This window comes from Scleropages formosus, chromosome 21 (genome assembly GCF_900964775.1).
Source record: "Scleropages formosus chromosome 21, fSclFor1.1, whole genome shotgun sequence".
Classification (NCBI taxonomy): Eukaryota; Metazoa; Chordata; class Actinopteri; order Osteoglossiformes; family Osteoglossidae; genus Scleropages; species Scleropages formosus.
Window position 1 is genome coordinate 12,249,147 of NC_041826.1, and position 20,670 is coordinate 12,269,816.

The 20,670-nt window shown below is 45.2% G+C and overlaps 1 protein-coding gene across 2 annotated transcripts in view; it reads left to right on the forward strand.

Annotated features, from left to right (window-relative positions):
* LOC108918758 (junction plakoglobin-like) overlaps nt 1-20,331 on the forward strand; it is a 30,067-nt gene extending 9,736 nt beyond the window's left edge. The window contains exons 2-16 of one of the 2 annotated variants that reach the window (XM_018726270.2): nt 7,703-7,752; nt 8,816-8,989; nt 10,643-10,893; nt 11,600-11,838; nt 12,138-12,339; nt 12,571-12,715; nt 12,829-12,932; nt 13,600-13,938; nt 14,243-14,398; nt 15,155-15,274; nt 15,375-15,525; nt 17,134-17,255; nt 17,547-17,589; nt 18,263-18,413; nt 20,088-20,331. In XM_018726270.2, coding sequence (XP_018581786.2) covers nt 7,740-7,752; nt 8,816-8,989; nt 10,643-10,893; nt 11,600-11,838; nt 12,138-12,339; nt 12,571-12,715; nt 12,829-12,932; nt 13,600-13,938; nt 14,243-14,398; nt 15,155-15,274; nt 15,375-15,525; nt 17,134-17,255; nt 17,547-17,589; nt 18,263-18,396 — 2,193 coding nt within the window. In that variant the 5' untranslated portion in view covers nt 7,703-7,739 and the 3' untranslated portion in view covers nt 18,397-18,413; nt 20,088-20,331. Of the gene's footprint in view, nt 1-6,848; nt 7,420-7,702; nt 7,753-8,815; nt 8,990-10,642; nt 10,894-11,599; nt 11,839-12,137; nt 12,340-12,570; nt 12,716-12,828; nt 12,933-13,599; nt 13,939-14,242; nt 14,399-15,154; nt 15,275-15,374; nt 15,526-17,133; nt 17,256-17,546; nt 17,590-18,262; nt 18,414-20,087 lie in introns of those variants that run through there. The other variant, XM_029247109.1, reaches the window with a different exon arrangement.
* Nucleotides 20,332-20,670: the final 339 nt, after the last annotated feature.

A 20,670-nucleotide genomic window follows, 5' to 3' on the forward strand; every position in this document is an offset into this window, starting at 1 on the left:
CTGCATGCTTCGAACTGCCTGTCCAGCGTCCGTGGAAAGATCGTGGTGCTCAGCAGACTAATAGTTTGGAGACTTCAACAGATATCGTGTGCGCGTTTATAAAGTTCCCTCACGTTTGCCTGCTGTACACGATTTGTTTCGCGGGGGTTTGGGTGTGTGTTCCACTCTTCCGTGCTCTGTTTTAGAGGGGGACAGTGCGCCCAGCACGCGTGCCTCTCTTCTTTCCGTGGTCCACGGAGCAGGAACGATGTCCTTTCAGCTACTTCTCTTCCTTTTGTCCGCTCGATGCGTTTAACACCGATGTTTGGTTTGTACTGCGCTACAGTTACGTTTATTTCCTGCAGCGACAGTTACAGGTGATCCAACTGTCTGGACACAGTGTCCCGGAGCACTTTGTGCCAAAACGTATGGGGAAACACCAGCATTTATCACTGTAAAATGCCTTTATCCACAGTTGCTCCAAAGTAGTCATTACAGTACTCGTTTCCCCTGATTCTGGAAGCATTTGCACCTCTTCTCCTCCCTGTCTCCTCCCTCCTCTGTTTGTTTTCTGTTGTTGTAACTAAAAATGAAATGTCAAGAGAGAATGTGCTGGCTCTGCGTTCGCCGCTCGCGATAGTCTCCCCCACACGGCAGCTCCCTCTCGGTGACCCGGCTGCGGACGCCACATAAACACTCGCTGTTTAGGGTTGAAGGTAGGTTTATGGGTTTCACTCAGGCCTGCGGTGATGGTGGTTGAGGAAGGTATTTTAAGGTAAAGGGGCCCAGGTCGAGCCACAGGAATGGACGGTGTGGTACAGCTTCAGACAGCTGCCAAAGCACTGCACACATCCAAACAAATGACGTGTGGAGGGAATGCGCACAACCGCAAGGCTTTTGAGAGGCGTGGTGCTGCTGGTGGCTGATGTTCAGTGAGGATGCGACGGGCGTTTCTCTCTCTCTCTCTCTCTCTCGCATGCACACTCTCAGGGAGTGTGTTCTCATGCATGTGCAGTGCAGTTATGACTAACCCTGCAGGGCCTCTTTGCTCTGCACAGCTCGCTGCATAACAGTGTCTGACGTCCTCTAGGGAGGACGTTACCTCCGGGACTGCTTGTGCTGCCTGCCATTTTCCAACTTGGTCGGAAAACTGTCACATCTTGCCCGCAGCCCAGGGTTTAAATTGGGGAATTCAAAGCTTGGGTCTGATTTTTCTGTAACTGTAACATTGTGAGTAGCTATAAAATAGGTGGTAAATAATTGGATGTAGTAGTTTTGTATGCGTTCCCTGAGTGACTGTGACTGGCTGAGTGGCGATGTTGCACGTTGGATTTTTGGAGTAGGCAGCCACTCTGATATTGGCGTATTAAACTGCAGAAGTGGCACTGAGCGTGTGCTGTTTAGCTCTGTTCTCGGTTGCTCTGAAGGTCACACAGGCGGGTGTCATGATTGGTCTCCACACCTCTTTCTGATGGTTTTCTGAGCCTTAATACTCCCGCTTCTCCCCTCTAGACACAGAATATAAAGCTCAGTTTCAGAATTGAGAGATTTGCATTTTAAATCACTGGAAAAGGAGCCCACGTGTGCTTTGAGCAGCCTTATAAAACCGTAATCTTCAAATAGGCCTCACGTCACCCGAAGGTGAACTCGGCCCCTTGGTCTCTAGGTCACCAGTTCGCTGTTCCAGCACGACCGGCTGCCCTTCGACCGCACAGCCCGTCTTTAATGCTCAAATACGGTCAAGGGCAGAGCGGACCCACGTCCGAGCCACAGGAAACTGCCTGAAAGTAAAGCTGGATGTTCTGTCTGAGCATAATGTAATGTTCAGTTCACTTCAGTGCATTTCAACGTAGAAGTGTTTCTCCCAAGAACGCTCAGTATTTGTCCTGTTAATATCAGAAACTTCACTTGCAGAACACTGTATGCTGGGAGACTTTTTTAATCCTTAATTTTCTTCCTTTTTGCACAAGATAAGCAAGTCAATAATAACTAGCGAACGAAACAAATAATTTGGCAAATGGACCCAAAAAGTGCTCCAGAACTACACACGCACACAGTTTTATCAACATTTACATTTATTCATTTAGCAGAAGTGTGCAGGCAGGATTAAGTACAGTTAGTTTTTCCACTATATGATCCAGTGCTTATCACAGTAGCTGCATAAAGCTTTATCTGAATGTCGACGATTCCGTCCTAGTAATATATAAAAAAAAAAAAAAATTTAGCAACAAAACCAATGGCATCAAACCCTTCTGCCTGTCTGAGTCTGGATTCTTATGGGTTCCGCTGCTGGCTGATGGGCCGCACCTGGGCCCCACCGTTCCAGTAACAGCCTCCTTCCAGGTACCACACCAAACTGCTGAACCCCCCACGCATTTAAAAACGACGGGAAACTGACCTACCCACAGAGCACAGAGAACACAGTATTCACTGATGACACGTTTGGTTTTCGTGCAGCTTTTTTTTCCCAGTGTGAGAATTATTCTAGCCGTGAGGAGTTGTGCTTATTATGCGTTTTTAGTCATTGGTGTCACTGCAGGGGTTTTTCGGAAGTCCGTAAGAGTAAGACATAATAGCGGTTAGTTGGTGTGTGTCACTCTTCTGTGACATTTTTCTGAACTGCTGTTTTTCCCCAATTCTTGTTCGTTGTTGGTTGTTATTGAATTTTAACTTAAGTTTTATCGTGATCACTGATATATATACATATTCAGCAGTCAGCTGAAATTAGCATATATGTTCAGCCATCAGGACAGCTGGTAGAATAGTAGTTAGAGCTGTTGCCTTTGAACCCAAAGGTCGCAGGTTTGATCCCCACCTCCGGCTGTAGTACCCCTGAACAAGGTACTTACCTTAAATTTCTCCAGTAACATTACGCAGCTGTAGAAATGGATAAATACAATGCTAGTCTACCGACAATGAAGTCGCTTTAGAGAAAAGCGTCAGCTGAATGAATACATGTAAATGTAAATCGGACGATACCTCATGTAAGGCCTGTTAGTTTGCATCTTTGCTTAAAGTCTTCTTTATAATCAGCTCTACAGCGAGAACCAGATGGGCAATGGCTATCAAAACTAACCTTAGATCTTGCGTGGTAAAAGCAGTGTGCAACTGCAGTACACACTAGCGTGGAACAGTAAATTGCTGTAAGGGCTGCACTGTGATAGACTTATCAGATGCATGAGTAATAACTATTCACAAGTCTGTGAAGCTGCCAGGTGATGGATTTACCTTAATTTACCTTTGGAACCTCGTGGTAAAGGTAAACGCTGGCATATTTTTGCAGGTAGACAGGCGTGTGGTGATGCAGCGAACATACATTAGACACACAACTACCAAGTGCTGCAGTGTGTGACCTTCATTGTACGTCTTTCTGGAATCGCCACTAGCGGTTATGTTTCAAAAAGTGTGCCAGCTTTATAAAAAAAAAAAGTAAAATTCAGAAAGTAATTATAATTTTGACAAGATTTTCAATGGTATTTATCACCTTCCCTTTGAAGTACAGATTTAGCTGTATGAAATGCCAACGGGATTATGACAGCGGCCAAGACCAGTTCTAGGATATTCAAGTCTCTGAATTAAAAGCTTAATTTTTTTTTAAACTTAAGCAGCCCTGGCAGTGTGAGAAGAGGAGTAGATGAATGCATTTTGTTTTATATGGTGGATAAAATCTGAGCTGCTTCTAACAGGGTTATGTTTATTTTATATCCAGAGTTGCATGATGTCAGATTGAGCAGTATTTCATTTAAATTTGAAAATACATCAAAAAGTTGCCTCTTCGGTGAGTAGTTGACGTTCCGTGAAACGGTTATTTCTGTTTGGAGCCCTGTTCACGGGGGATTGTTTGTGCCTCTATTGTACAGTAAGGTTTCCAAACAGGGTGGTAAGTGCCAGGCAGCCAGCCAGTCACGCTGCATGTCATCGCCTCCTGAGGAATTTCACACAGTTGATGTGGCCCTTAGCCGTCTGCGTAGCGTCCTGTTGGTGTCCCTAGCAGCCGACGTGGTGGAAAAGTCCATCGTTCACATCCACTGAAACACACGCATGCACTTGACTGCAGAGGGGTGTGTCATCTGCCGTGGTTCTGCTATAAGCATGAAACGGCTTGGTGCAGGACTAACAGCAAGATATTATTAATTTTGTCGGAAGGTGAAGTCCAGTCTCTTCACTCTGCTGTGTTCATAGCACTTTTTCATGCTACAATCTTTGAACACACTGTTTGTAATTTTACTATTAATACTTAGACAGATGGGTGGGAAGGTAAATAGTTAAATAGATGAGCAGTTAGATGGGTGGGTAGGTAAACGGGTGCATATAGATAGAAGTGTTACAACGTTCAATAACATGAAGTTTATATCTTTACTGCTTAACAAAGACTGATGCGTAGATGTTTGTGCCTGACAGCTTTAGGATGGTCATGTGGAGAATAGTAGTTGCAATCACATGATCATACAGATTTTGCTAAATTTCCTGTTCCTCTGTGAATTACAGTTGCTGCTGAGCGTGGAACATGTGGATCCTTCCTGACAGGTCGCAGTGCGGCACAGGACGTCCTGGCTGCGTCTGATTGGATGTCCATATGTTGTCTCATGGTCAGCCTGTCCTGTTCTGTGTCAGCTGGTCCCGTTGATGGGCCTTTCCACATTGGGGAAGAGCACCCCATCCTTGTGATTGACTGTGGGGTCACAGCCCAGATTTCTTGTGGAAATACGAGAGGTGTCAGCAATTGCACCATTTTTGTGGATATATGCACTAGTTTTCGTTAAGGTCACTAACATCTGCTATACTGTAACGTAATACGTTGCACTATAGTAAATTACTGTTCACCATGTCTCTCAAAGGTTTATTTTCTTCAGTCATTTTTAACACACACACACACACACACACACACACACACACACACATTTTCAGAACCGCTTGTCCCATACGGGGTCACGGGGAACCGGAGCCTACCCGGCAACACAGGGCGTAAGGCCAGAGGGGGAGGGGACACACCCAGGATGGGACGCCAGTCCGTCGCAAGGCACCCCATTAAAGTTAAATATGACGGTGTATGTCAAGGATGGCTCTGTTTCCTAGGTATTTATCCATGTATTTAACTGTTTTTGTTCCTGTTTTAATTGTTCTTAAATGCATATATAATGTCTCGGAGATGTGTGTTTTAAGTGTTGGTTTGTCATTTGTTTTATGTGAAACCCTGTGAGAGCTCTGTGCGTGTCTGCAGGGTACTGTGCTATGTAAAGATAAATGGCACTTTACTGTGCTGTAATACTTGGTAGAAGCAGCAATTCTAAAGCACAGGGAAATTTATAGTTCAGTGTGATGCCATTTGGGTTTTCCTGCCATAGGAAAAGGAGGATGTTTGAGACAGGTGTTGGTTTTTGAGCACCTTCTGCCTGGCCTCACACTTGAGAGATGACAAAAAGCAATATACAGTGAAGTGCAGACTGTGTCCAGGCCCTTTCTTCATGAACCTTGGTGCTCCTCTTTATTGTCTTTACTGTAATTCCTCTGGCAGCAGCTTCTCCAGAGCAGCCTTCAGAAGATTGTTTCAGTCGACTCCCCTTTCTTCAGTGCAGTTTTGCAAAGGCATGTGCCAGTCCAGGCCTTCGACAGAAAGTCCAACAGGCACCACATGTTATAACCCATGTCTCGCTAGGACACCGTAATCAAGTAAACAAGGGCGAGCGGTTCTGAAAGACTGTGCTGCACTTGACATTTCTCCGCATCATTTCTGTTGATGAAAACTCACCACGCAGTCTGAATCAGACAGAATTGTGTTTGTTTTTTTTAAAAAAATTTGAAAGCTGAGCTGTAGTGCAGTTGAGTGTAAACATTATTTCTGGAAATGAATATATAATGACATGCAGAGCAATAGCATTTTTAAATTCCTACCACTATATATTTTTACAGCATTCCTTTTTTTTATGGCACTTTGTGGAAGTGGATGTTCATACTCACATTTGCAATATTGCATTGTGATGTGTGTCCCCAGTATCTGTGGGAATTGCTGGAATCTGCGTTGGAGTGGCTTGGGTCAGCGCTTAGCATTTACAGTGCTGCTTGAAAGTATGTGAACCCTACAGGGGTGGTCACTATTCTTGTATAAATTATTAATCTAAATTTGTAATTAATAAATGATCCTGATTTACTCATCTGATTCTACTTACCTGGTTGGTTTAACCAGTGCAGTTTGATTTTCACTTACTTTTGCACCAGCACTACTAATATGTTTCTACTACACACATGATTTCCTCTGAACCGACATATGGAACTGGTCATTACACACCTACTGTGTCAGATGAAGAAGACTGCTTCTCACTAAATAACCATTTTGAGGTCAAAATAAGGTACACAGGCATTTCACATACTTTGACAGTACTGTGTCCTTTTGTGTATCCTTTGACATCCAGTTCAACAGGCAGCAGGTCTCTTAACTTTTCCCGGTTATTTTAGGGGTTGTTTCTTCAGAAAAGGACAGGGAAAACTGGAGGGTGCTCCTCTGTTTTGATTACTGCTCCGTTAAAGTCCGAAGTTTTGGAGAAACCAGACTTCGGACTTAAAGTAATATCAACTTACAATTGGACTGTTGAAATAAAGTTGGACAGTGTGCTGTAGCTGAATATGCATAGACTAATAGGCTATAATTTAACCTTCCAAGAATCGTGAAGCTCATCTTGCTAAAAATTCATAGCGCATAAGAATACCATTTGTGCAGGTGGCACATCTGCTCCAATACTGGATTTGAGCCTGTTTCATACATGAGTGAATTTTAATTAAAATCCAGCTTAATATATGAAAAATAATTAAGATAATGATGTGAGATTTTGGGAAAGAGGTTAATATAGTGCAGCGTTCTGGTGTCTGTGTGTGCGCACATGGTCTGTTTTAGTGCGTCAATGCAGATGTGCATAACCAGGACAACTGCCCCGAACACCTGGTCTGTCCGGTAGCTTGGCTGATGGTGGGAAAAAAATCTACGCAGAAATAAATTTGAAAAATGTTTGTATCTTTGAGACTTTGTAACTTAAGGGTGGCTATGAAAAGAAGGGGAAAACCAGGAGGTGGTGGGAGCGAGATTAGGAGCGATGAAGGGGTGGAGTGGCAGACGGAACGCAGACAGGAAGAGACGCCATTAGCCGAGTGTCAGCGATGTGGCCTTTTCGCTCGGCGCCCTTTGGCCCGACACACCCAGAGATCAAGTTACATTGTTAGATCAGAGCCCGACGGGAGTGGGGGCTGGGGAGAGCGGCGGTGCAGGGAGCTGAGATCGCAGAGTTGGAGAAACACTGCAGCTTGATGCCTGGAAAACAGAAGTGCAGAGCTCTCTAAAAGTCGTGGGCTTTGCAGCGAATCGCCAAAGTGTTTTGGACGTGTCTTGTGGGAGAAAAGGCGGTTCAAGAAATGCAGATGTGAGAGTGGAGCGTGTGAACAGAGCGAGAGGTATGTGGCAAAATGTTGAGGTATGTGCCCAGACCTGGAGAACCTGCTGCTACTTGCAAAAGGTGTGTCGTCCTTCACCCCACCCCCCCGCTACTGCTATGGTCTGCCAGGTGTTTGCGCCAGTCGGGTGGTTAAACAGGGCAGCGCCACACCGTGCCGCAGCAGCAGTGTTCCTTCTTCCTTGCTGAAATATTGATCATGAGTCTGTTTCGATCCCTTAATTATCATGACTTTTAAAGGAAGAAAAGTTCATATAAATTGTTCTCCATCTTCCTTCTTTTAGGTTCTTGTTGTTAAAGATCTTGGTCTGCAAGGTGAAAATGGCTATGCAGAGTGAGTACCTGGTTTCTTTCTTTTCAGTAGTGGTGGTGGGGGGGGGGAGAAATGTTGGGCACTTGGGAATTTGGGTTTTTAAAGTTATTCTAGAAATTTGTGTGTTAACACTGTTAACTGCTTTTCCAAAAAGCATCCGCTAACAGGAAAAATGTAAATATTTAATCCCACTACTAAAGTGGTCTAAATTTCTTGCGATGTGCTTTGTGATTTAATGCTGACAAACGTTGGTGCATCATTCTATATAAGCTTAATATGTTCAAGTATTGTGATTGGGACCTTTACATTGATATGTGCCTCTATTACATTGTTACTTTGGTTGAAACAATTCCTCTTGTAGTTGTACCCTTGATCAAGGTATATACCCAGAACTGATAGAGTAAAAATTACCCTGTTGTATAAATAGGTGAAATGCTGTAAACTGCATTTTTACTTATCTGAACAGTTGATGTGAAAAGCACTGGAGTTTCTGGGAGTGGCTGGTGTCCCTGTGGCGGTTCCAGCCTGTTCACACCCACTCCCTGGGCAGAATGGAAGCTGCACCTGGGAACAATGAGCACCAGGTGCAGCCAGTCACCCAATAATGGGCTCAGACTGAGAGCCTGAGGGAAGGAGTGTGTTTCACTTGAGTGTAGTCGTTGCTCTTGTCGTCCTGGATTTAGTTTGTGGCTCCTTCTTGTTCTTATTGTACTTTTATCAATAATGTGGGGAGAAAAACAATAAAAAATTGCCATACAGGCACCCATCAGTGCTCCCCGCCTGCTCGCTCTCGGAGCCCGGCATACCGCGCAGCCATTCTACACTGAGTCTTTTTCTGGGATTTGTTCACTAATCAGCGCTGGTGTTCAGAACGGCCCCTGAACAAACTTGTGTTTCTGTATTCAGCACCACTTGTTCTTATTATTCCTTTGGTATTTTTCAGAATGCTTATAATATGGAAATGTAGCTGACCATTTTAGCCAGAGTGTAGCCAGCAGTCGATGGTTTTTGGAGAGGGTAGCATGCAATGCTGTATACAGACTGTCCCATGCTCCTCTCCTCCCATCATCCCCCTTGTGCGCAGTGAGCGAAGCAGAGGGCACCATGAAGGTGACCGAGTGGCAGAAGACCATCTACTCTACGGACTCGGGCATCCAGTCGGGTGCCACCACGGTGCGGAGCTTTAGTGATGACGACGGCCTGGAGCACGGCTCCAAGAAGTACACGCTCACCACTACAGTTACCGAGATCCCCGCAGGTATGGCACTCCCTGGTACGGACATGCCTCGTTACATGACGGCTGCCTCCAACGATGGCGAAAAGAGAAAACGACATTTTGAAGTGCTTCAGAATGACATACCTGTGAAACATGGTTGCTCCATGTTGCTTACTTTAATGCTGTGACTGCAAGGTTTTTACATAGCTTTGAAGGAAATGACCTCATATGCCCCTGCAGCACAGTAATGGCCCGGAGTCCGAGTCATAATGGAGGAATTACCAGATCTATATTTATGTGTTTGTGAGTGCTGCAGCGCAGCGTGGGGGAACTGGGTGTGAACTGAGAATGAACGCACAAATACACAGAGAGGCTTCGCCCTCCTTTTTGCTTTATTGATTTTCCTTTGGAAGCTCATTTTCACTCCAGTGCCTTTTATCCCTTCTGTTTGGTTGCTCTCTCTAAACAACAGTGTGCACAAACACAAGCTGTCAACACAGGAGCGCTTCCCTGTGGCACAGATGGGTGAGCAAATGGACAGACGCTCCGATGTCAGACCGGACACGGGCGTGCAGACTGGTGCCTGGTCTGCGTCTGCCACCAATAAATTATTCTCTGTTTGAATAAATTGCTCATTTAGGACGACTCTGCTGACCCGAGGAAATGTTCCTAATTCCTCCGTTACTTACAGAGCGCAGGGGTAATAGTGCTGTGGAATCACTCGTCACGAAATTTCTTACCAGCGTTCAAAGTTGGTTCACTTAATGTAATTACAAAAACAAAATGTATTCTTACACATGATAACACTCACATTTTACAATACTTGTCACTGTTTCTACCTTTTAAAGCTCTGTTTCTTTCTTTGTTATCCAAAACGCCTTGTCCAGTGCAGATAAAATTGACTGATGGACTTTGGGTATAAAGAACATTCGGTAGATCGCTGCCCATGTCTTTGACCGTTGACACACACAGACTATATGTAACTGTAGAGGTGCCACTTGGCCTTACTAACAAATTCGTAGCATTAGATCTGTTTGAGTGCCACGTTAAAGCTCTCTTTATGCCGCTGTAAGGGTGTTCATGTTATTAAAGCTGTTTATATGATTTAGTCAGAATTCTCCTGCTTTATAAATGTGTAAGGCAGCTGAGTAGCTTAACAGTGTAAGTAAGTTTGGAGAAAAGTGTCAGATAAATGAAGATTCAGTTGACCTTAACCAGTGGTTGTAATTACTTGAGACTGGCAATGATTAGTTTGTTCAGGTTCGTATGCTTCATTTACACAGAGAAAAGTTGCAGTGACACGCAGATGGACAGAAACCTTTTGGGTTTCAGACTCCAAGTGTGTGTCTGTCAAAATATTTGAAACAATCCGGTTAACAAAGTAAAATACCTCCTGTGGAAATAAAGTGACAGGGTAATGGACAAAAATGCTGCTTTACCCAACATTAAGCCTGTTGTTTGGAAGGGGGAGGTTATATCACTGTACAGGAGCTTAGTGTACTTAAAAAAGTAGAAATAAACTTGTAGTGTAACCAGTTTCACTAAGCAATATTGTGAAATATGCAAATTTATTCATTAACACCCCCCCCCAACCCAGTGTAAAACTTGCTAGAAGTTACAGCAAGTGCTGGTAAAATAGGCTTTCTGGAGTGTGGACGGTAACGCCTGGATCTCTTTCTTCTGTCCCACTTGGAGATGTGGAGTCCCAGTACATGCTGACCCGAGCCCAGAGGGTGCGTGCGGCCATGTTCCCCGAGACCATGGAGGGCGTGTCTGTGCTGTCCACGCAGACGGACACGACGCAGCAGACCAATGTGCAGAGGCTGGCGGAGCCATCGCAGCTGCTCAAAACGGCCATCATGCACCTGATCAACTACCAGGACGATGCGGAGCTGGCGACCCGCGCCGTGCCTGAGCTCACCAAGCTGCTGAACGATGACGACCAGGCGAGTGGTGGTGTGCCATGGGAGGGACAGGGTGTACTTCTACCTCCGCTTGTGTGTTCACGCGTGTGTTCGCCCGTGCCTTCAGTGCACATCGCTGGTTCTTCATGGGTGTTCTGGTTTCCAGCCTCACTTTAACAACTGTATTCATAAAAATACTGAAATTAGGTATATCCTAGACTGTTATATTTAGTGTCTCCCTGCCTAGAAGTGTGAAATTTCTGCAAATACCTCACCTGATAACCACACTTAGAAAATAAGCCACTATAAAATCTTTTTAATTTGTTTAGAGTAAAAGAAAAAAGTTAAAATGTGAAATAAAAATACATTATCTTGATTCCAGATGTAGACAACACCAGATGAAGATGGAGAAGAAGCCTTTTATATGCTTTTTATATACAGATTATTTAAAAAATTTTGCGCACATTCAGTAGACTTTTTTTTTTTTTTTGCTGTTTTTGGGAACGAAAAAAATTAAAACCTCATTCAAAAATAGGATTACAAAGCCTTGAGTGTCCTTATGAAGTTATGACATATTTAATTTGTCAGGTACACAAAAGATATTGAAAGAAAGTCTGAGAAAGTAGTAGCATGAAAACCGAGATTTGGTTTGCATTAACTGTACAATCCTTGGTGTGCGCACCTTGATAGCGATGATTGCAGCAAACGCCTCCCAGCTGTGTCACTGTGCTGCTCTGCTGTGCTGCAGGTGGTCGTGAACAAGGCTGCTATGATAGTGAACCAGCTGACACGGAAGGATGCCTCCCGCAAGGTGCTCATGCAATCGCCGCAGATGGTGGCTGCGGTTGTGCGTACCATGCAGAACACCAATGACATGGAGACGGCTCGCTGCACGGCCAGCATCCTGCACAATCTGTCACACCAGCGTGAGGGCCTGCTGGCCATCTTTAAGTCAGGAGGCATCCCGGCACTGGTGCGCATGCTGAGGTGAGACCCTTGGTGCAGTTTGCCTGGGTTCGACCGCACACTCCGGTCCATCACAGGGTCATTTTCTCAACATATTTTTCGAAGTTTTTTAATAAAATATTGGAAATAATCGGCCGCTTAAGTTAAATGGAGGGAAGATCCCTTGATTTAAAGTTATTTGCAAGAAAACAGTTCTGAATATATAATGGTAAAAATATTTATTGGAAATGCAGAAATGGAAGGTGGTGAAAGTGACTTTGGAGTAATGAACAGACACCCAGTGGTAGCTGTGTTTGCAGTCAACTCTTTGTCTTTGGCAGCTCCCCGATGGAGCCTGTGCTCTTCTATGCCATCACGACGCTGCACAACCTGCTGCTGCACCAGGAAGGGGCCAAGATGGCTGTGCGCCTTGCTGACGGCTTGCAGAGAATGGTGCCCCTGCTGAAGAAGAGCAACCCCAAGTTCCTGGCCATCACCACGGACTGCCTGCAGCTGCTGTCCTACGGCAACCAGGAGAGCAAGGTGGGTGCTGAGCTGTTGGTGGGAGGCTCCGCTGGAAGTGAACCATGATCTCAACTTTACCGTTTCTACACTGCGTTACTGTAATCCAGCACACATTTGAAGTGGTCCGTGTCTCTGAATCCTGCACCCGCCGTGATATTTTACACCATAACAGTTTAGGGTTAGTAAACGTGCAGCTTGCTCCGCATCCCATGAGCGCATGCCCCAATGGACATTTGGTTCTCTTCTCAGCTCATCATCTTGGCCAATGGTGGTCCAGAAGGTCTTGTGCAGATCATGAGGAACTACAACTACGAGAAGCTGCTGTGGACCACCAGCCGGGTGCTGAAGGTGCTGTCAGTCTGCCCCAGCAACAAGCCAGCCATCGTTGAGGCTGGTGAGTGACACCGTACTGTCTCTCTCCGAGGGGTCCTCCCTAACAGTTATTTCAACTTCTTCACTGCTGCTCCTGACAAGGTGACATCGTAACTTATGCTCTCTATCCTCCAGGTGGAATGCAGGCTCTGGGGAAGCACCTGTCTGGGTCCAGTCAGCGTCTCATGCAGAACTGCCTGTGGACTCTGCGCAACCTGTCTGATGCTGCCACAAAGCAGGTCAGCTTTGCACCTCACTGAACATTTGATGTCATCTTACGATTTCACATGTACCTCTCAGAAGAGTGCAGTACGACAGCACACCTGGCAGGAGTCGTTATGCACATATAGGGTTATTGTAGCCACACGTTCTATCTCCGAAACGCGTTGGCTGTAAGAGACTCATGTGCATGCTTCCCTCATGCAGCACAATTTTTTCCTACTTCTTAAGGTGAATTGTCATAAAATGAACTCCTCATTACTGTTAAATGGGGAAAAACAGTGGTGACAAAAGATCCATCCCTTTTATTCATTTATTGTTTAAACCTACTACTTTATCTTATGATCATAACATTAGAACACTATGGGATGAGGGAATTCTTATAACGTACTTACTCTGACACTCCTGAGCCCTTTATGAAGTGTTATTTGCAATAAATAACACATCATACGAATTCATCCATAATAGTACTGCTTTTCAAGAAGTTAAAACTGTTTTATCACTTCAAGTTTTGGGCAGGTGCTACAGATTTTGTGTACATTTAGTGGTAAATTGTTTTTGCCCGTATTTGAGAAGTTGTTCAAGCGAATGACTCCCGTCTCATGTCGACTCCTTTCTTTCTTCTGTCTCGCTGCCTCATCTGACCCCTCCTCATCCTGCCTATGCCCTCTGATGCCCCATCTCCAGGATGGCCTGGATGGCCTGCTGCAAGTGCTTGTGGGGCTGCTGGGGTCGGACGACGTGAACATGCTGACGTGTGCCACGGGCATCCTCTCCAATCTGACATGCAATAACAGCCGCAACAAGTCGCTCGTGACCCAGAGCAATGGCGTGGAAGCACTCATCCATGCCATCCTACGTGCTGGAGAGAAGGAGGATGTAACTGAGCCGGCTGTCTGTGCCCTGCGCCACCTCACCAGCCGTCACCCTGACGCCGAGATGGCCCAGAATGCCGTGCGTCAGTACTATGGCATTCCCGCCATCGTCAAGCTTCTCAATCAGCCGTACTACTGGCCCGTTGTCAAGGTGGGAAAGATGCGTGGAAGCACTTTGCATCGAACATTCCTTATCATTCTCTTTGTTGCTTGAAATATAAATTGTGGTCTCTGGAAAAAGTGTGAATAAATCAATTCAGTGTGCGAAAACTCCACTGCTAGAGGAAGAGTGGTTGAAGTTAATGTAAAAAGAAGAACTGGTCGACATGGAATTTTTTAAAAATGTGAGATGTATTTGAAAAGGAATTATATGGAGATAAAGTGAGCAGAGCAGTTTTCCGGGACAGGGCTTCCTGTTGGTTCACACGTGTGTCCATCGATCTCCTGTTCCTCAGGCCACGGTTGGACTGATCCGCAACCTGGCCCTGTCTCCAGCCAACCAAGGTCCCCTGAAGGACGCAGGTACCATTCCTCGGCTGGTCAGCTTGCTGTTGAAGGCCCACCAGGACGCGCAGAGACAAGCCACGTCCAGCACGCAGCAAACCTACCAGGTCAGTCAGCAGCAGCAGGAAAATGACCTTGGCTGCGCTGCCACGATGTGTCCGCCGTGTAGCGTGTATGAGCAGTGCTGTTATTACAGCAGAGGTTAGGGTGAATACCTTAGTTGCACATCATAGAAAGGGGCAACATGTCTCTGTGTGCTGATGGACAGACGTGTTTTGCTGTGTCACGTGTTTGTCTCACGCTGGCACCATCTCAGCTTTTCTCCAGCACGTCTGTGGGTTGCTCTTAGTTGAGCCGATGTTGCTGCAGCGAGACTGTAAGTAGCGTACAGTCCAACACGTGTGACCTTTAGTGACTGGCTGCAGAAAACTGGGGGGGGGGTCATCACCCTGAACACTTCTGAGCAATCAGAGTGTAAACTGCTTTGAACAAAGACATTAATTAAATAAACAATAATAATAATGAAAAGTGTTCCCCTTTTAAACAAGCCTTTTGAGTTGTCTTTTCCTAGGACAGGATTTGTGTCCTGCCCTGTGAAAGAGGCTATAAAGGACTCCTGAGCCTCCAGTGGCTACCCTCGCTGTGTATATTTTTAATACTCAATGACATGGATATGTGGGAAGGTGCAGTTTTATACAGCATGTGGAAGCTCTGGCTTTTGAGGAACTTCACTGATTGTTATATCAATTAATTCCCCTGCAGGGAGTTGGCAGTGGAATGTGTGTTTATGGCATCTATTCATTCCTCACTGCAACTACACTCACAGCTGGACCTTGTACCATGTTTTCCCTTTTACGGGACAGGATGGTGTGCGCATGGAGGAGATCGTGGAGGGCTGCACGGGTGCCTTGCACATCCTGGCTCGGGACCCTGCAAACAGGGCTGATATAGCGAGCATGCAGACAATTCCGCTCTTTGTACAGGTAATGCTTTTTTTCCTGCAAGAAATGTTTGACAGGTGGTTTTTGTCAAAGTGCTTGTTGTGAAGTATGTCTGTATGGCCTCTGTCTCATTCTGTGGCAGCTACTCTACTCACCTATCGAGAACGTGAAGAGGGTGGCAGCTGGTGTCCTATGCGAGCTGGCGCTCGACAAGCAGTCGGCGGAGCTCATCGATGCCGAAGGGGCCTCGGCACCTCTCATGGAGCTCCTGCACTCCAGCAACGAAGGCATTGGTGAGGACAGCGGCACGGGGCTTCGTAGGCGGAGCACGAGGATGGAGAAAGGCGCATTAAACTGATGACCCATATCGAACATGCAACAGGACCCGACAGAAAAGAGTGACAAGGGCAGTTTGAGCAGGTGCACAAGGAAGGCAGGAGAAAGAAAGGGAGAGAAGCAGTGCGAGGCTCTGGTGCTGGGTTCAGTTCTCAGACATGGCTGGTCACAGGACTGTCTTTTCACCGACTTTAAATGGTGTCAGAATGGCCTAGACACTCAATGTACTGAGATGTGCTGGGGGACACTTTCCTTGGGTGCCTGATAGCGTTGGCCAGCCCACATAGTCCACCTGCAGAGGCTCAAAACACCATGGTACTGAGGGCAGGGAAAGTAAAACCAAGGGAAGAGCCCCATGATTGATGATTTTGACAGCTTTGATCCCTCTTCCGTGAGAGGAGGTAACTGATGGTAATCTTACAAAAAAATTATTCCAGTACATAGGAATGTTAAAAGAATAAATGTAAGTAAACATGCTCATAAAGTACCATTATTATAAATGAACTCTAAGCACTGATAGTTCTTAGAGTTGTGTGCAAATGTGTGAATAATTTCTGTACTTTAATTCCTGGAATTGTCAGTATGACGGAACATGGACCTGCAGCTTCATGTGAACTGTAAACTTTCAAACGTGTGAAAATAGTCTGGGGTCCATCGAAAACAGCGCGCAGGGCAGCAGTGGTGTGAACTGCAATGCTGAGGGTTCAGGAAAGGTGCGACTGTAATTATCCTGCTGTTTATACATCTAGATGACACATCCCTCTTATTAGCCCCTAGTTCAATAAATGAAAAGTAATACTGAGAAACAACACTTTACTACTTTAATGCTTTTCTGTATGTCACGGAACTGTGACACTGTGCAGAGCTGTGTTCCTCAAAGCAGACCTGAACTTCCAGGGCTGTGTTTTCCCACACCCAGTATTGTTTCCATTTGTCATGGACTTGTGAGATGAGCGTGTGACTCAGTGCTCCGTGCCAAAACATGTCTTGGCGTGACAAATGGGCGCTTGGGTCTCGTCTGAGCCGTGTTCGTTACCATGAATGGACTTAATGAATGACAGTAACTGTGGCACTGAGTCTTTTAAAATGACTTTAATAGAATGTTGACAGGAGAAGTCTAAGTAAATTATTCCTTATTCATTAAAGCTAAACTAATCTTATTGGTTGTGTGGGTAACAAAGTAAGTTATTGCAGTAAAGAAATGATGAGGCCGGTGCTTCTGGATAGTTGAAGTGTGTGTGATGGAGTGACCGGCGGTCGGTGCAATGTTGGGTGGGTGTTAGGGTTACAGTATTTTTATTTATTGTCACATTTATTGTGAGATTTGTACAGAACCAAACCCAAAAATACAGGGAGGGGCCTCTGTGTTGTTTAACTTTTATTAACGCAATGTTGTAATTATGAACAAATTGAGTCACCAACAGGTTTCTGCTTCCAGGTGTGCTTGTAAGTTCAATGAGGTGTGGAGCTGTCCGTCTGCTCTGTGTTATACTGCAAAGCTCTCTGAGTCTTTACCTGAAATGTTGACTCCTTCTAAGCGTCACTCACACTGTGTGTCCCTCCAGCCACGTATGCTGCTGCCGTCCTCTTCCGCATCTCTGAGGACAAGAATCCAGACTACCGGAAGCGCGTCTCCGTGGAGCTGACGCACTCGCTGTTCAAGCATGACCCCGCCGCCTGGGAGATGGTGCGTGTGCACCTTGCAACCTCACAGCCCTGACTGTGAGCTCAGAGCGCTCATCTCCCACACTACTTGTTGAGCCCCACCGAGGCTTCGTGGTTACTTGTCTCACTTGGCTTCTTACTGTGGGTTCCGGGTGTTTCTGCAATGGCCTGATGGCCTGTAAAAGGCCAAGTGCTTTTCCCGGCCCCGCCATCAACAGCTGAGCTCAGCCAGGAGAAGATGGAACAGCCGTGTGTTATTGGCTGTCAGTGTGGAGTAAAAACATACTATTGAACATGGTGTTTTCCTTTACAGGCCCACAATAGCGTGCCCATGGACGTCGGATACGTACACGATGGTGAGTACGGCACCACAGAACTTCCACAGCTTGACTGAGGGTTCGAACTGTAATAATAAGTAGCTTAATGCTGTAAGTCGCTTTGGAGAAAAGTGTCAGACAGGTGAATAAACAAATGTGTTGCTGTATGTTTCACAACTGTCAACATCTGAAGTCCTCTGATAAAATGCATATTAAGCATTATTGCTTTACGTTTTGAGGAACCAGTTGCTAATAGTGCTATAAATTATTACATAATTGAAGTTTTAATAATAAAACAGCACTTCACAGCTACAGAGTTGGTTATTTAAGACCTTTACAATTTTAATGTAAAGCTCTCAAATAAGAATAAACTCCATTTTACTTAACCAGTTTGCTGGTTACAAATAAGGTTAAAAAATTGAAATCGCTTTATGCATAAAGGTTCTGTTACTTTCTCACTGAAGTATTCATTTTGACTGTTGGTGGGAAAACCAAAACCAACTGTTTTGGGCTGAAACACACACATGATGATTTAGACATGTTAAACTGCAGAAGAAACAGTGAAGAAATGACAATATTGATAAAACTGCATGGTTTCGGTCCTTTTGGTGCTTGTGGGAAATGAGCAAATTCTGTTTACAGTTAGTGATGAAAACAGGTCGTCATGTAGAAGGCTATCAAACTGTTGTCTCTCTCTGTGTTTGTGTGTTAGAGCTAGACGGAGGCTACCCCCCGTATCCGTACGGCGCAGACATGCCTGGGGATGGGGAGGGGCTGATGGATGATTACCAGCCCAGCATAGCCTTTGATACCTTGCACAGACAAGGCTACAATGACAACTACTAACACACACTGCTCACCAGGTGAGTGTTGCAAGGCCACAGGTACATGTGTGTTCACTGAAGAGCGCCCTCACTATACCTGTCGTTCGCATCTAAAGATTCCTTGGGGTGGGGCAGCTTTTGAGAGCCCTTCCTTTGACACCTGATGTTCCAGTGCTTGGAAAAGTCCTAAAAGACATGCAGGTGCCTGTTTTTTTTGACGTCGACCTCAAGGTAGTAACTACAGCTTCTTTCACTTCTTCATCAGATGAAAATTTCCTTTTCTGTCCCTGCAGTTTTTTTTTTTTTTCTTTTCTTTTCTTTCTCTCTGTTCCATGTACTTGACTCAACATCTCAGGAGTCTCCTGAGCACTTTTCCTGAGCTTTCTGCAGAATTCAGTAGCATGAGTGTCCCACAGTTAAAGAAATATGACTGCAGGCACTAAACAGGTTATTAGCCATGATCAGGGCCACATTGTGGTGTTTTACTCCTCAGAAAGAGGGTTAAATTCCAGCTGAATTGCATTGAGTGATGGAGAAGCAGAAGAAAGACACTTTCTCAGGAAATACCCTTAAATTAAATGGGGTAGCACGGTGGCACAGTGAGTAGCGCTGCTGTCTCACAGCGCCTGGGTGGTGCGAGAGAACGTGGGACCCACTCAGTCTGTGTGGAGTTTGCATGTTCTCCCCGTTTCTGCGTGGGTTTCCTCCCACAGTCCAGAGACATGCTGTTCAGGTTCCCCCTTAGTGTGTGTGAGTGTCACAGAGTGAGTGTGTTCCACTGATGTATGGATGAGTGACCCATTGTAAGTAGTGTATCTAGCAGTGTAAGTCACTGCGGTGAATAAGGTGTGGGCTAGTAACACTATATAGTATCCGTTGTAAGTTGCTTTGGACAAAAGCGTCTAAGTGAATAAATTAATAAATTATTGAATTACAGTTCTGAATTGTCATTTTGACATTTGTTGTATTAACTAACAGGTTCCTCTACTGGTGTGCAGTCACAAGGCCCCCATTCCTCAGCAAATGGGACACGTGCAGTATAGTCAGCCTCAAAGTTCTCAGCTACCCAAGTACATGTAAAAGGAAGAAGTTCACTCAGGAGGATATTGGAAATATGGCTTTCTGCTGGTGGGGTTTAAATGTGCAAAGGAAGCTAAACTGAGTGACACAGTTGGTTTTCTGTGAAAATTCCATCAGTGACATGTTTGAAAATCCAAAAACTTTTCTGCACAAATAATATTAGAGAAAAACAAAAAAAAAAAAAAAAACCCTTTTTAAGGCCTCTTGCTCCCTCCTTGTTCTGCTGGGGGAGTCGCCTCCCATTTTGTCCAGAGCTTCAGGTGTCACTGAATGAAGTGATGGACACAAAGCACTCATCCCACACAAACGTTCACCAGCCAGGCAGCTCATTCCATAAATTATGAGTGAAACATGTAACTGAATTTGAGAGGTCGGTGCCTGCTGTCCCTCGTTTTTAGTTTTTACCACATTTTTGCCTGTACTGTGCTTGTAAAACATGTCCCTTCACGTATGTGACGACTTTGCTGTGTATTGTAGCGCTCGGCTGACTTGGTGTCCCACATGGTGCGTGTGCTTATGACAACTCATGACCCTGATGATAAAAGTCACAGTGCTGTTGTCCCATAGTGTGTAGTGTGTCTTGCTGAGGACATCAGGGGGCCAGGACTGACTTTTAATGCTCTTCCTTTCCAGACGCCCAGGAAAGAGGAGCACAAGTGAAAGGGGGAAGGTGCTGGGAGGGTGTCGTGCAGCTGCATTGTATGCAGACAGAACACAAAGGAAACAGCTTTCCGACTTTCACCTTGTCGAGCGGAGTCACTTTAACGGAAACACTGAACAGAAGCTTTAACTTTGTCTTTTGCTTCACTACAAGTTTTGTAACATTTTTTTTTCCTTTCATTCCTTAAATTCTAAACACTGCTTCCAGATTGAAATGTAACGAGCCATTTTTGCTTTTATTTTTTTGTATGTGTAATATGACATCACAATATTGTAGAGAAGGATTTTGCTAAAAGGACTTGTTGGAGCTCAGAGAAGGTCCTGTGGGAGCACTGGGCTCTGAGCATTGGGAGCACTGGGCATCTGCGTAGCCAGCTGAGCAGTGATGAAACATCCTGACTGTATGAACCTGGCTGATGATCGTTACGAAATGTTTTAGCAAATTGCTCGACAACTCAAGACTGCATAAACGCGGTAAATACACTGGACTAACACTCATAAGCGTTGTCGTTGCTCTGTCATATAAATTCCCTTCTTACTGATGTGTGGCATATTT